The 14,376-nt window shown below is 46.0% G+C and overlaps 1 protein-coding gene across 2 annotated transcripts in view; it reads left to right on the top strand.

Moving 5' to 3' along the window:
• The window catches only part of JDP2 (Jun dimerization protein 2), a 63,254-nt gene extending 49,141 nt beyond the window's left edge, over positions 1-14,113 (top strand). For both annotated transcript variants that reach the window (XM_078662033.1, XM_078662032.1), the window contains 2 exons: positions 4,413-4,517; positions 12,453-14,113. In XM_078662033.1, the coding sequence (XP_078518159.1) occupies positions 4,413-4,517; positions 12,453-12,632 (285 nt within the window). In that variant the 3' untranslated portion in view covers positions 12,633-14,113. The remainder of the gene's footprint in view (positions 1-4,412; positions 4,518-12,452) is intronic.
• The last annotated feature ends 263 nt before the right edge of the window (positions 14,114-14,376 follow it).

Raw genomic sequence — 14,376 nt, forward strand, 5'->3', positions numbered from 1 at the left:
TTTTTAGGGGTTACAAACCTCTCTAACGTTAGTTCCTTTATTGACCATCTTTAGCAGTGATACTCAAAGTGCTGCCCTCCTGACCATTACATGCAGACCGCTGATCAACAGCAGCACTGGTCTGCTGTCCACTTGACTCAGCGCTAACATTACAAAGATGTCAAATAAACAGACAAGCCTATATTTAAAGGTTAATTGAAGGTAAAGAAAGGAAGTAACTAGGTTGTTCTGCACCACTTAACTTTAGGAACACCTTTATTTTCAAAACCATCTTGCAGCAAAGTTGTAAAAATATGATAAGGTCTCTCAGAATTAGGACAATGTGTTTTTCATTAACATGCAGAACCATTTCACCTTAGTATATTATTCTATTGATACGTATTTTTTAATGAGTTTTCAAATATGAATTTAGAAGCGTTTATTAACCCCCAAACTCCCCACCCCCCACTGATAGTGCCAATAGTGAACTCAGAGGCAAGTCAGTTGTTATGTGCACTCCTTTTGTGGCCTGGGTTCCTATTTTTCATGAACAACATAATAGTTTATTAAAATAAAACACAGGAGGTTTTGTACAATGCACATCCTGAAGTGATATATTTCGAACTCCTCATATGTGATAATGACAAAAAAGGAGGAAAATTGAAATAAACAAATTGCCAAGAATCACACAGTTTGGTAAAGTGGGGATGCTGGGATTAATCCAAGGTTTTCTGGTTTCACATTGTGCAGTTCAGCCACTAGATGTATATGCTTCGCTTCCCCATTACTTACCTTGCTTCCCCCATCCCCCGAATCCCCACCCTGCTGCATCAATGTGGTCCTCTGTCACATTACAGACCAAACTTTGTGGCCCCTGGGAAAATGTTTGCGAGTACCCGTGATCTGTAGTAATGTGCACAACCACCCAACCTCATCAGGGATATTGGAGTTGCCGCAGTACCAAATGAGGCTGGGACTGTGGCGCACCTCAAAGCAACAAGGACCAAACGGAGCTGTTGAGCAGGTCATTTTGGTGTTGTACTCCTAGTTCTAAGCCATCTTCTTCAGGTTCTTACTGAAGCTTTCCACTTAGTCTTGGGCTGTGGTTCATTTGTAAAAGACAAATACTTGCCGGGGCTCGTGTCAGGAGGCAGCTTGAACCAGCCCATTTCCCTTTGTTAGCGCTACCTAAAACAGAACCAACTACTAACCATGAAAGTGGGGATAAGATGTGGTGTAATAGCCAGAGCTGCTGACTTCGGAGCTGGGAAACAAGATGCGAGTCTTGGCTTCGGCCCAACATCCTGTGATTCTCGGCAAATCAGTTAATCTATTGGTGCCTACCATAAATTAATGTGCCCTTAACTGGTGCTCATGAAAAGCGCCGGTGTTGATGATTCAGTGCTGATGCTGAGCACCGAAAACCACCGGCTCAAATTAAGCACTGGTCTTGGGATACATCTGTGTGAAACGTCACCCCACCCGAGTTTTATGTGATTTAAAATGAAGTTAGCCAACATTTTCTGAGGAATCATCTTTTTCTAGTGACCCTGGGTGTGAATGTAGTGATATATTTGTGAATGAAAGAAAAAATGTATTGTTCAGTTACTAAAAACTTACAATTAAAACACCATTATGCAATTCTTCTTACATTTCATACATTATTAAGACCACATAATTAAAAGATACTTTTCTTCAATTTATAAAACCAAGTATATATATATAAAACCATCTTCATTGTCCACAGTTAAGCAGTTTCTTCTCCACTATTTCTATAAACTTCTGAAGTCTGCCCATAAATTGCAAACTTTCTCCTTGTAAACTGGCTATGACTGCTTGTCGGCATGTTCGTATCATTTGTCTATTAAAGTCCGATCTTAGCAGCCTCCTACGTTCCTCTATTTGTGCAGGGCAGCTACAGATGATATGGCAAATATCTTCCCTCTTGTAATTACAGAGGCGACACATCCTCTCACTACTCTTCAATTTCCATGTAGGGGCGTCTCCACGAAATTGGCTATTTCCAAATCGGAGATTCATAAGCTTCAGCTTTGCCCTTTGGCTATTTGAGTCTCCTAAATAGCTTTAAGGTTTATATATGTGACATGTCAGGCAGAAGATGGTTGCTGTGTCAGGCTGACACGCTGGTGTTGGCTGTGATTCCCCAAGCGGCTCTGTGTGCAGTGCTTTCCTAAATTTGAAGGAGAGAGGCCCAGCACGCCTCGGCAGGAGTGCAGCACTTTTAATGGGAGAGTACTTGCAGTGTTCAGTTGCAAACAGGCACTTTTAGATAGTACCTGCACTTCTATAGTTCCATTTCAAGCATCGCCTGATGTGATGGTCCTCGCGTAGCCCTGCACGCTTTGAGCATGAGTTATGCAGAAGTGGCCAGTGGGTGCTTGTGTACAAGGTGACTGGGCAGCAGGAGGTGCCCCCAGGAGACCTCCACAGTGCAGCTTAAGAAACATGCTTGCCTTGAGAGATGCTAATAAGGAGCTATGTGAGCACTTGCAGTGGGACGAGTCACTAAACCGCTATGGGACTGACTGTGCAGCCGGCCGGACAGGCATTAGCCAGATTGAGTTAATGGTCATTCTGCTACGTGGGTGCTTACTCGGTCATCAGGTGAACAGTCTGACATGGTGTGCACAGTCTGTTTGCCATTCACAGGCTGCCATGCAGGGCACCATCTTGTTATGTTGTGTTAAGTTCAGTTTGCCACGCAGAGCACAGGTAATTCCTTAAGTGCACTTTATTCCACGGAGTGCAGTTTTCCATAGATGGCTCAATATCCCATGCAGTGCACTGCCTGCCATAGAATGTGCAGTTCCATGTAGTGCAGAGTCTAGTATGCAGTGCATTGTCTGCTGTAGAGTGCACAGTGTTACGGAGTGTTTAGTCTGCCATGAGATGCTGTCTGCCATGCAGTGCTTCTCTTCTCATCTTTATGAAGAAGCAACTGCAAGTGTTTCCTGCATATGCTTCAGTTTGCTAGGATCCCCATGAAAGACCAGGAATCCTTAACCCTTCCCCCAAGAGGAGTCCTTCAAACTGGCTGTGTGCTTGGTATAAGGCAGTGGTTCTTAACCTTTTCACATGTGGACCCCACTTAATCATTACTGGAATTCGGGGACCCCCCCACTGAATCATTTACTGGAATCCAGGGACCCCCATGGAGTCACTATTGGAAGCAGGGAACCCCAGCCTAAAAACTTTTAATAATTGTAACCATAACAATACACAAAAATACAGAAATAAGTATTCAATAAATAAATACACAAAGGATGGAACATTTAATTTAATTCAGAAAGTCACTGGTCTGCTCATATGAATAATTTTCAATGTAGCTTTTTTATTTATATATGTGTTATTAAGCTGTTAAGGTTATTTAATTTTCTAAGCAGTCGCGGACCCCCTGAGGAGGTGTCGCTGCCACCAGCTTCCCTTGACCACAGGTTAAGAACCACTAGTTAAAGGGATAGCTCCTTGGGTGTAAAGCAGGCTCCTCTAGCGCCCCTGTGGTGCAGGGGTCCCCCGCTCTTTGGGGAGCTCCCTACGTATCTTAAGGCCAATGAATATCTGTGAGATACGGGAGTGTCAGGCCCTGGTGCATATTCTGCAGGGGGCTCTCATTATTTGGCGTTGTACCACTAAAGAGTCCATGTATAATCCCACCATCTTCTTCGTGGGAGCTACCAGGCCATGAATACCATAACAGGCTTCTTTGTATAGTCAACTTCGCAACAACCTTTCAGGAAGGAGATGGCAAACCAGGTCACCAGCTTTCCTTCGCCTTGGTTGGCTCCTCAAATCAGTAATTTGTTTTCTGGTTGTATGCAGAACCTACCATCAACCCCTAAAATAACTATTTGGCCACTGTAAAGAACTCCAGTCTTTGGAATACAAAAATAGTAATGATCTATCTCCTGATGAGGAGTCGCCGTACGTACTTGCTGCTTCCTAGAGGAGGCATGGTACCTGAGAGTGGAATAAAGGAAAGCGGCATAAATTGTCTAACATTTCTTAAGTATATGCACTCTATTGGTCTTTTTACTAATACATTCTTCTCGCTAAGATGATCTCTGCCTGGTTCCGAAAAATGACCTGTGAGTAAATGAAGAACAGTCACAGACTGTCACTTATTTAATAGTGTCTGTTTGCCCTCACTTCCTACGTCCATCACATGGCTCATGCATGGCTGTGCACTGCGCATGCACCAGAAACACTGCAGGGTTCTGTGGCATTTTGTACATTTGAGGAAGAGGTAAAAATCTCTTTTAGAGTGATGTGTGCGAAGTGAAACTTCAGATGGTCCTCGTGGAAGGGTAGTGTATGGACACTACAGATTTCTCTATTTAACTGTCTCCTGTGAGTCCACCACAGCTGTACCTCCAGTTCTTTTCAAGTCTTGGTAACTGGTTTTCTCATTGCAGTTGGATGAAGAAGAAGAGCGAAGGAAACGACGTCGAGAGAAGAACAAGGTGGCCGCTGCTCGGTGTCGGAACAAAAAGAAAGAAAGGACGGAATATCTACAGAAGGTGAGTATGTGCAGGTACTGGAACACCTGGGTGACACGGGTGAATGAGTGAAGGCTCCTCGCACATGGGTGGCAAATTGAGTCCCTGAGGACTCCTGTCACACAAGACTTAAAGGGGACAAACAAGGTTAGGTGTAGAAGGACAGCTGTACCAACAAGGAGGCAAGGATACGTGTGAAATGAATCCTGATCCTGTCAATGCGGGTGTGTAAGTGAAAGCACGAGCCCCATGAGGGAAAAGAGTGAGTCTTAAAGGGCTTATGCTCCATTGGGTGCTCAGAAGAGAGTGTGATAGCACTCCTCTCCCAGAGGAAGACACATGAGTGTATGAGGGCATTTCTGAAATGTAGTCCAGGTCGATTGTGGTGAGGCACCTAACCTAATGAAGGTAATCATGAGTGTGCAAGGGACCCTGTCTCATTGAGGGGACAAGGCATCCTGGGCGCAAGAGTGAGCGTGAGAGGGCGTATGTCTCACTGCAGAAGGGATGCCTGCATGAGCTCTCATGACCACTAAGGTGTGTATTGGATTGAGTCTGTAACCTTCGTTTTCTGATTCCACAAACAAATGTAAGATTTCCTGGGTATCTCAACACTATGGGTACTACAGAGAGAGTCTGGCCCTCTGGCTAACACAAGACGTTTTGACCTAATGTACGATACTTATTCGCCAACTATCAATGCGCAGATTGCTCAGCAACTTGTTTGCAACTAGGGATTCAATGTGTGATGCATCCTATGCACTAATAGGAATAAAAGGGAAGTTCAGATTGTCATCCACATTGTATTTGAATAATTCATCCACATCTGCCTTCTGTTGAGTTAGATCAGCCTAATAAGTGGACAGTGGGTGATTGGTAACTTTTGTCAGCACTGGAGTGCTCCAGTGGTTTTAATTTTAAAATGTTCAATTAAGGAAACTCATATGAAGGAGTATGCTTCTATTTAAACATATGGGGCCTTATTTATGAAGGCCTTGCGCCGCCGGTGCGTCACTTTTTCCCATTTTAAAAGTGACGCACCGGTGGCGCAAGACCTTCATAAATAAGGCCCATGTTGCTTAGACCGTAGCTCTAATATTGCACAGAGAAGGGATGAGGCATGTGAGATTAACGTAGTCTCTGTCCACAGAGCCACCTTCTACAACATGCAACTCGTGCCGTACCTACCTTCAGTATTTTTCTAGAAGGCCAGTAAGTGTAATCCTGGATATGCCGCGTGGCCAGCCATTTTAACACTAAAAGACGAATCCTCCAACATTTTATTCAACAGAAAATAACGCAGAGGTTGGTTTTTGGCTCCCACCCATTCCCTTCTCCTTTTGTCCTGATGGTGAGAGTTTTGGTTTCTCTAGATGTACCAGAGGAAATATCTATCAAGGCATTAAATATCTACCAAGGCATGAAATAACTATTCAGGCATTGTCTGTTTCAATAAACAGAAAGAAGCAGGAGACCGGGAACAACCCACCTCAGCCCTGGTTGTCATCATTGAACCCCACACCACTAGTACACAGGGGTGTCAAAGATACGTACCACGGAGGCCACCAGACTCTGAAAACATTTTGGTCTGATCTGTCTAGTCAGAAGGCATGCTTATTTGAGATGCAGCTTGTAGCTGGAGCTGGCAAGACCGTAATATTATATTGGTCAGGTCTGGCGTGAATAAATTGTGGCAACCGAGGGGTAAATCTGGTGCAAAAGCTCTGATCTCATGAAGGAGCATGAGCCAAGTGTACCCATGCCCTTACCACGTTATATAGCACGGAGTAACAAGCATGGTCGGCTTCAGGCACTGCCTGACAGGCTGGTTTGACAGGTCAGTGAGGGGCTGATTGTTTGGCTGTTTGTGGGCCTGTTTTATGGTCTTCTGGGACAGTTTTCACTGTTGATTTTCATGACATTAAAACAAACATTGCCTGTAGCAAGCTCAAATCCATGCAGTCATTCATACCTTGCAAAACACTCATACAGCGTGTCTTTACAACTGCTCCAACTAGTTCACAAGGGTCTGTATTTTAGCTTCCTAATTCACTAACGGGGCCACTTTTATTTTGGTGCCCGGCTTATTTTCTGTCCCATTCTGACCCGGGAAACAAGGCAAAAGGTAGCAACCTGACCATGAATAGGTTAAGTTGTGCAAGGACCTTATGCCACACGAGGTGGATAGTTGAGTGTGCAAGAGCTCCTGCCACGAAGGAGTACTGGGTGGGTGCACATGGGCTTCTTCCACAAAGGAGTATACAGTAAGTGTGCAAGAGATCCTGCCATGTGAGGAAGCATGAGGCTAGTGGGCACTTCTCCTGCCATCTTACGGACCATGGAGTAAGAGCGCTGCAACTTCTGACACATTATGGAGTGCAGAAGTGTGCAAGGATACCTGGCACATACATGAACGTAAAGTGAGTATGCAAAGGCTCCTGCAACAGAGAGGATCCGAGGTTACAGTTGGAAGGGATAGTGATGCACAAGGGAACATTAGGTGAGTCACCAGCAGCTTCTGCCAAGAGGGAGCAAAGGGCTAGTGCTAGGCTGCTCCTGTGACCAAACAGCATGAATTAAGTGTACACGCTCCTACCACAGTATGTAGAATAGAATACGTATGCAAGAGCCCTTTGCGTACGAGGTAGCACAGGGTAATGGTGCAAGAGTCACCGCCACATAATTAGATAATGGGCTATAGGGTAAGGGTTTCTGGCACATACAGAACCATATAGAGTGAATAGACAAGGGCTCTTACAACACTAGGGAGTATCATGTGAGTATGTAAGTGATCCGTCTACAAGATGAAGCATGGGTTATGATTGCAAGTGGACTAGATACACTGATGATCATGGGGTGAATGTGCGGTGACTCTTGTTACAGGATAAGTGTGATAGTGAACCAAATGCTTTTGAGAGGTTAGAGTGATTGTGCAAGTGTACCTGACGTGCAAAGATATATAGGGTGAATGTGCCGGTTGAGTACACACGCATAATCCAGCTAGTTAGATGGCAAGGGTTTCCTCGGCACCCTTAGAGAAACTATGATGTTGAGTTTCTGCAAAAATAACCTTACAATATCCACTTTGTGCATATTCACTTATATCCTTGTACACACGTCTTCATCAAGATCAGGGAGAAATTTAAAAATGTCCTAGTCCATTGCTTCCAAGCAATGTTGTTTTTTCTGATCTTTTGAAATCCTCTCTTTCAGTTCCCTGAAACCATCAAGGAAACATTGAACTTTTCCTATCTGTACTCCCATTTCCTAAATTATCTTAGTTTAGTAAGGAGCTTGGTGGAAGAGCCAATCTACATATTTCAATGTACAATAAAACCTGTCTTGTGACTCAGCGCACAAAGACCACAAGAGGCATGGGAAAGAAGAAAACAAAACCCACAAATTTTCTATCATAATCACCCCCATACATGAAGCAGCCTCTTCAGCAGGACAGCCCTAAACATTCAGGCCCACTCCCTGCCCATCACACCACTAAGCACTAGCCTTTTAAGCACTGTCTCGTTCTTATGGTGCCATATTTTCCCTCACCGTTTGATCTGGAACATGAGCGGTAGTTTCTGGATATGATTTTCCCTAGCCCTGGAATGACCAGTACCTGTAGAATGAATGCTCATCAACTACTTTGGCGGACCCAGTATTGCCTTGGATAGATCCCATGTGGAGGGACAGATCTTCGGAAGAAGATACTCCACCCTTCGTCCACTCACCACTTCCAAGTGGCACGTGCTAGCTAATCGTGGTGGGCATGAGCACTTTAAATGGATGCTGAATGGTCTTCTCCAGAACACTTCATCCGCTAGCATTCAGGAGCTAATTAACATCACTGCCTATGTGTGTATGGGAAGTACTGCACATGTGTATTTTCACTGCATGTCTAGGTCACATCCGCATTTGCATGGACCTGGTTTCTAATTTCTTTAAACGTGCATGCTGCGTACTAAGGAAGCGACAACATGGCCACTGTCAGTTCCTTGCGGTCGGAGAATGAAACATTGGAAGCTACTGTTCCATCTGACTCTAAACAGAAGCCTTGCTCTAAGATAAATGAATGAGCAAGGAGGCCAACTCCTTATGATGTTGGGGGCCTGTATCCTTGGGGTGTCTGGGAGATCAAAAGGCTGGATTATTGACAGTATTTCCTTAGAAACGCAGAATGCCCAGATGGTGACATAGTTGAAGCTAGTGAGCTGCTGAGCAAGTTAAGAATCTTATGGTGGAGGGAGCCAAGATGGCGATCGGAACAGTCGCATAAACGCCTCGCTCCGAGATCCCTTCCTCCCCGCCGCCTATCCTGTCTTTAATCCTGATCGGGGTGATCCGAATTTGGTTACCTGGGAAGAGCCTTCACTTACCGTTTTTTTCCGGGGCTCTGGCGTGCAGTGGTTTCTGCGTTCTGCCCTTGTAACCTTGCTGGCCTTCCCGGCCCTGACGCCGGGGCCTCGAGTGCTGTGTCTGCCCGGAGGTGTTCGGAGTGCCGGCGGCCCGGAACCGCTGAAGAGACCCGATGGTGGGAGCCTGAGAGCCGCGAGCCGGTGGCGCCGGAGCGGACCCACCCCCGATGATGGGCCACCCCGCATGCCTGATTGCCTGCCGGCCCGAAGAAGAGAAGCCGAGTTGTCCGGCACCCCTCGGGTGAGAAGCCCACTCCTGTTGATTGTCCCGCCTGGGATCCGGTGCGGGGCTCCCCCGAGTTGTGTGGAGCACGCCCGTTCTTCTGGTGACTCTCCTTTCTCCGCCGAGCGCCATCTGCCGCGGATCGGCTGTGTGTCCTGGGGCCTCCGGCACTCCTGGTGGGCTTGGCGGCGGATGCGACAATGGCGGCGGACGATATGCACAAGATGGCGGATGGCCCCTCGGAGTGTCTTCCTCCTGGAGACAGGGACGTTGCTGCATTTGCTCTCCCCAGACCTCGTTTGATTCGGGCGGCCCCTACACAGAGTACTGTCTTGTTCGCCCTGGGTGCTCTGCGGATCGACCTGTCCTTGCACTGCCGGGACTTGGAGTTGCGGATCACCGCCATGGTTGTTCAGCCATTTTGTGACGCGGTGTCGTCTCCCCGAGTTGGTATTGTTGAGACTTCTCCAGCTGCTGTGCTGGGATATCCGGCTGGGTGTTCGATTCCATGGGATCAAGTGGACCCGGTGCCGATGCAGCAGTATTTCCTACATCCTGATTTCTTTGCTTTGTTCTGGACAGCCCGGACTTTGTGCTTGGCCACGTGGATCTTCGGGTTACTTCTGCATTCTGACTGCTGCCGAGTTTTCCTGGCTGCTTTTTGCTCGCCGAGACGGTGTTCCGTGAAGATCCCACTTGCTTTCCTTGACTGGTATGGACCCACTGTATCATGCTGTTTCCTGGCCATGGCGGGGTCTGGCAGCTCTGCTTTTCATAGAAGTGGACAGGGGTGATCGTGCCTGGGTGCCTGCGGGACTTTTGTTTTGCTAATTGGCATCTCCGTGCCTCATCATTTGGACAGTTCCTGTCTTCATCCTTTATGTAGGCTTTTCTCAGTGTCCTTTTTTGACCTCGACTAGTGATCCGTTATTGCGGGTGGGGTGGTGTTCTGTATTTCGATCGCTGGCTCCCCTCCTCTCTTCTCTCCTCTCCTTCTCTTCCCTCTTTTTCCTCTCCTTTTATCCCTTCCTCTTTTTTCCCTTCGTTATTATTCCCTTTCTCTCTCTTCTATATTTCGGGTGACTCAGGGCGACAGGCACGCTGTTTAGTGGGATAGGCCATAGCCATTACAGTGATGTAGGGTGGGGGGGGGGGTGTTTGTTATTTTAGTTTGTTTTCTTCTATGGTCCCTTTTTTGCTTTCTTTCTAGGGGGTGGGCTGTGTCCCTTTGTTCTTTCTCCTTCGTTTCGTAAGTGTCTGCACTTTCTCCTTTTTCGGGGCGGGAGGGCGGTTTATGCGGTGACCCATTTACTTGTTTGCTACGATTTGTCCTTTATTTTTGAACCTTTGATGGGCATTGGATGTATCTGGGCTTTGCTCTACTGTGGTTATTTGATTGCGTAGGGGGCTGCATCCCTCTCGTCCCCCCCCTCTTTTTCGAGTATGTTGCATGACACATTGGTAGATATGGCTTCTGCCTCCTCTATACATCATAAAATGAAACCTTTCTTATCCTGGCACTTACTGTGTGACGATTTCGTTACTCGTCTATCCTGTATTCATCCTACCGTACACATTGATGTTGTTCTCTTTTGACTCTCCTGATTTTGCGGCCGGCCCTTGTGGTTGTAGGCCTGCGCTTGTACTTATACCTGTTTCTCAATAAAGGTTTTAAAAAAAAAAAAAAAAAAAAAAGAATCTTATGGTGATTTGTGTGTAATCTACAAGTAACAGGTTTGAATCTTTGCACGGCCTGCTCATCGCTTTATTGTTCAGAACTCTATAAAATGAGTACTATTGAATTGGATAAAAACAATACCAGTTACGGAACTACGTAATGGCAAAACTGTAGTAGCAAGAGCTATATTACAAACAAACGATTTTTATTTTGAAAAACGATAAATCTGATAACGCTGCGGTTATTTTTGTAATTGGTAATAGTATTTGAGACGCGAACCCAGCAGTGTTGAATCGAAATAAATGGCCCTGACATCTGTAAAACAAAGATACCTTAAAATCAAAGGTCATGATGTCCTTTCTGCAGCGACCTTCTCAACACAAGCAGGAATCTATCAGAACCAAAGGAGGGCACAGGTTTGCAGCATTGAAACGGGTCGTGATGCCCACCTCTCTCCTGATATAGTGCTTATAACAGATTTCACCAGAGATTAGTGGTACGACCACAAGCGTATATACGTTTCGGCTGCTCGCTGAGCGACTGAGCTCCAAGCACACTTTTTAAAAGAAGTAACTCAGCAGCTCTGCCAGTGTCACAAGAACAATCAGTAATGGTGCCCAATTGAGGAGTCCTGTACTAATGAACCCTGAGGCTTTTCCTAAGAGAGGTATGGCACAACTTCTATCTTCTCAGTAGGACCCTCAGAAGATGCTCTCACTGGCGTATCATGCTAGTGACTCACCAACAGATATTGCTATATATCTCATAAGGTCCTCAGATGCAAAATGAGCCTTGCTCTTCACAGGCTACAATTGCCAACTACTGCTACTCTAAACCTTAAGGTCAGGGGGATGTCTGGCTAATTTTTGCTTGTCAGACCCATGACACCCTTATCAGCACAACTGAGTCGTGTAATGTGACAACTTATGACCAAGGCCATGGACGCTAGCCATGGTAGCTTCTCCCGGATTGGGGTAACCAGGAGAGCCTGTTGCTGTTAAACTCATCTCCATCATGGACAAAAGGGTTGAAGAGACGCCCAGTGCTCAACTAATAATTTACTTACTGAGAGAAGTGCTTGGCATCTATCTAGTCGTGCATCTGATCATCAGCTGTGACTTAAGGGTACACTTCAGTCTTCACGGAGCACAACCGTCCTGTCCAGCATCAGCACCACAATACCAAAATAGCATTATTTGGAGTGTATTCTTCGCCTCTCTTTTTTACAATTCTCATTGCCGCTGTAATGTTGGATGCAATTGCATGTAATTTCCAAATATATTAGTAATTAAACTCTACACAGCCTGGCAAATCAAACCCACCCTATGTATCCCCATAGTTCTTATTTTAGATTTTACCAAACTTTGCCCACAACATGCTAATCACTCTTAGACTGTGTCCACGTTACAACCGGTACCATTTGAGTGACCCACCCATATTGTGAAGATGATCACTGTAGCTCGCTCTAAAAATCCTAATTCCTAGCTGCAAGCCACAGGGATGGGCTCCGAGGGGTGTATCAGCATGATGCGAGGCCTGTGGTAACTAGACATAGTTATGAGAGATGTTTGAGGTAACAATGTATGTATGAGGGTGTTTTGAGTTAACTTCTCAGCCTTAGTGAATGCTTTGTTTGTTCCCAGGAGTCGGAGAGGCTGGAGGCGATGAACTCGGAGCTGAAGGCGCAAATTGAGGGGCTGAAGCTGGAGCGGCAACAGCTTATGGTGATGTTGAACCTGCACCGGCCCACCTGCATTGTGCGGACTGACAGCATCACCACCCCTGAATCTGAAGCAAACCCTCCCTTAGAACCTCAGAAGTGACTGGAATCTGGAGGGCTGTGGGGGAGGGGAGGCTCGATGTTCTGGACTTCTTGCAACATCTTGCAGTCAGGACGCTTGAGGACTCCTCCTGGACTTTAAGAATACATCTTGGCCTGCAAGGTGGTCCCAGATTGACATGGCGGGGAATAAAGGCAATGAACATTGTGAGCTGAACTGAAGGAAGCTAGGGGAGCGGTGAAGAGCGCTACTTTCTCTGTGTAATGTTTCCTGGATCCAAGAGGTCTCATGTACAACCCAAGTGGTATTGCCTGACACTTGTCTTGAGCTGTAATGATAAGTATTCATCAGTCCCTGGGATGTAACCTGCTGCAGTTTTAACCATCACTAGTGATATCTAATCACTCATCACAAGACGCTCTGGACACCTCAGCCGCCCACTCGCCTCACAGTCACATGCTCTACTCCACTCCTACTGTCACTAGACATTATATGATCCTAGCACTCTTGCCCTGCACCGGCACTCATCACAAGCTGATCCCTGCAACCCTGCATCTCTGCGGCACTACCTATGGTGGGTACATGATAAGCCAGGTCTGGTGCTTCAGTGGACTAAGGCATCCCCTGCAGGGACCTGTGTTTGACCACATGGTTACAGGTTCAAATCCTGGTGGGTCCACTCAGCCTTTCTTCCTTATGAGGTTGATTAAATGAGCACATTTGAGTTGGGTAACTATAAACATGTTGTTTACTGCCACAATACCCTCTCGGTGACTGTGCGCTTTTCAAGTAGACATTGTTGTGTTATACATCCCTTGCTTTCTTGCAGCTCCCTCAGTTCCTGCATGCAGTAGACTGCAATCTCTGCTGACTCCAGCAGTCCACTCCTGACATAGGCACTCCACTCTGGAGCACACCAGACAACACTCCTTTCCCAACCCTTCATTCCACTCTAAGCTATGCACTTTTATTTTCACAACTTCACTGCAATCCTGACATTTGCAATCCACTCATGACGCTCCAACCAACACCAAATCTTATCTTGATTCACACAATGTATTCCTGAGTCCTCATTCTCTGCATCTAATGCCTACACTCCACTGCTGCCTCAAACCATGCACTTCACTCCTCACCTACCAGTGCCCTCCTGATCCCCCACTCCAAGCCTGACCTCTTTGGGAGCTGCTGCTTGGCTCCTCCCCCTTCAGTACTCCACTCCTGAGCCCTCCATCCTCACACTGCACTCTTGAAACAGTCAAGAGAGTAATCTTCAGTTGGAAGTTCCCCTGCTGTGGCAAGAAGGTGTGCTGGCACGGCTTCTCCCGCTCTGGGGAACTTTCCCAACTACCCTTGTAACCATTTTAGTATTGTTATTTTTTATATACATATCTATATTTTTTACCAAATGTTTTTATACAGCAATTTTATATATATGAAATGATTTATGTAATCACTAGACGTGATATATTGTATGTATTGCTCAAGGGTACAAATGAATATGCTGCAGTAAAAATCCTATTGTATTTAAGTGTTAAGACTTTGGGCTTATGGGGTGGTGTAATCTGTGGAAGAGCTGCCGAAATATGGGTTGCAACCATCTTTGAATCATTCAAACATTTCGGGTGGCGTAAGTATGGTTGTTTGGTATGCACTTGAGAACGCTTTATGCTATTACCGGGGCATCCGTGGGAACCTTGTGGTGCTAAAGCAGTGTTTATAAGACCAAGAAGTGGAAATCTGAGGAGATGTGGGCGAAGTTTGGTAAAATCTACAATAAGAACTATGG

The sequence above is a fragment of the Lissotriton helveticus genome, chromosome 9, assembly GCF_964261635.1.
Source record: "Lissotriton helveticus chromosome 9, aLisHel1.1, whole genome shotgun sequence".
NCBI lineage: Eukaryota > Metazoa > Chordata > Amphibia > Caudata > Salamandridae > Lissotriton > Lissotriton helveticus.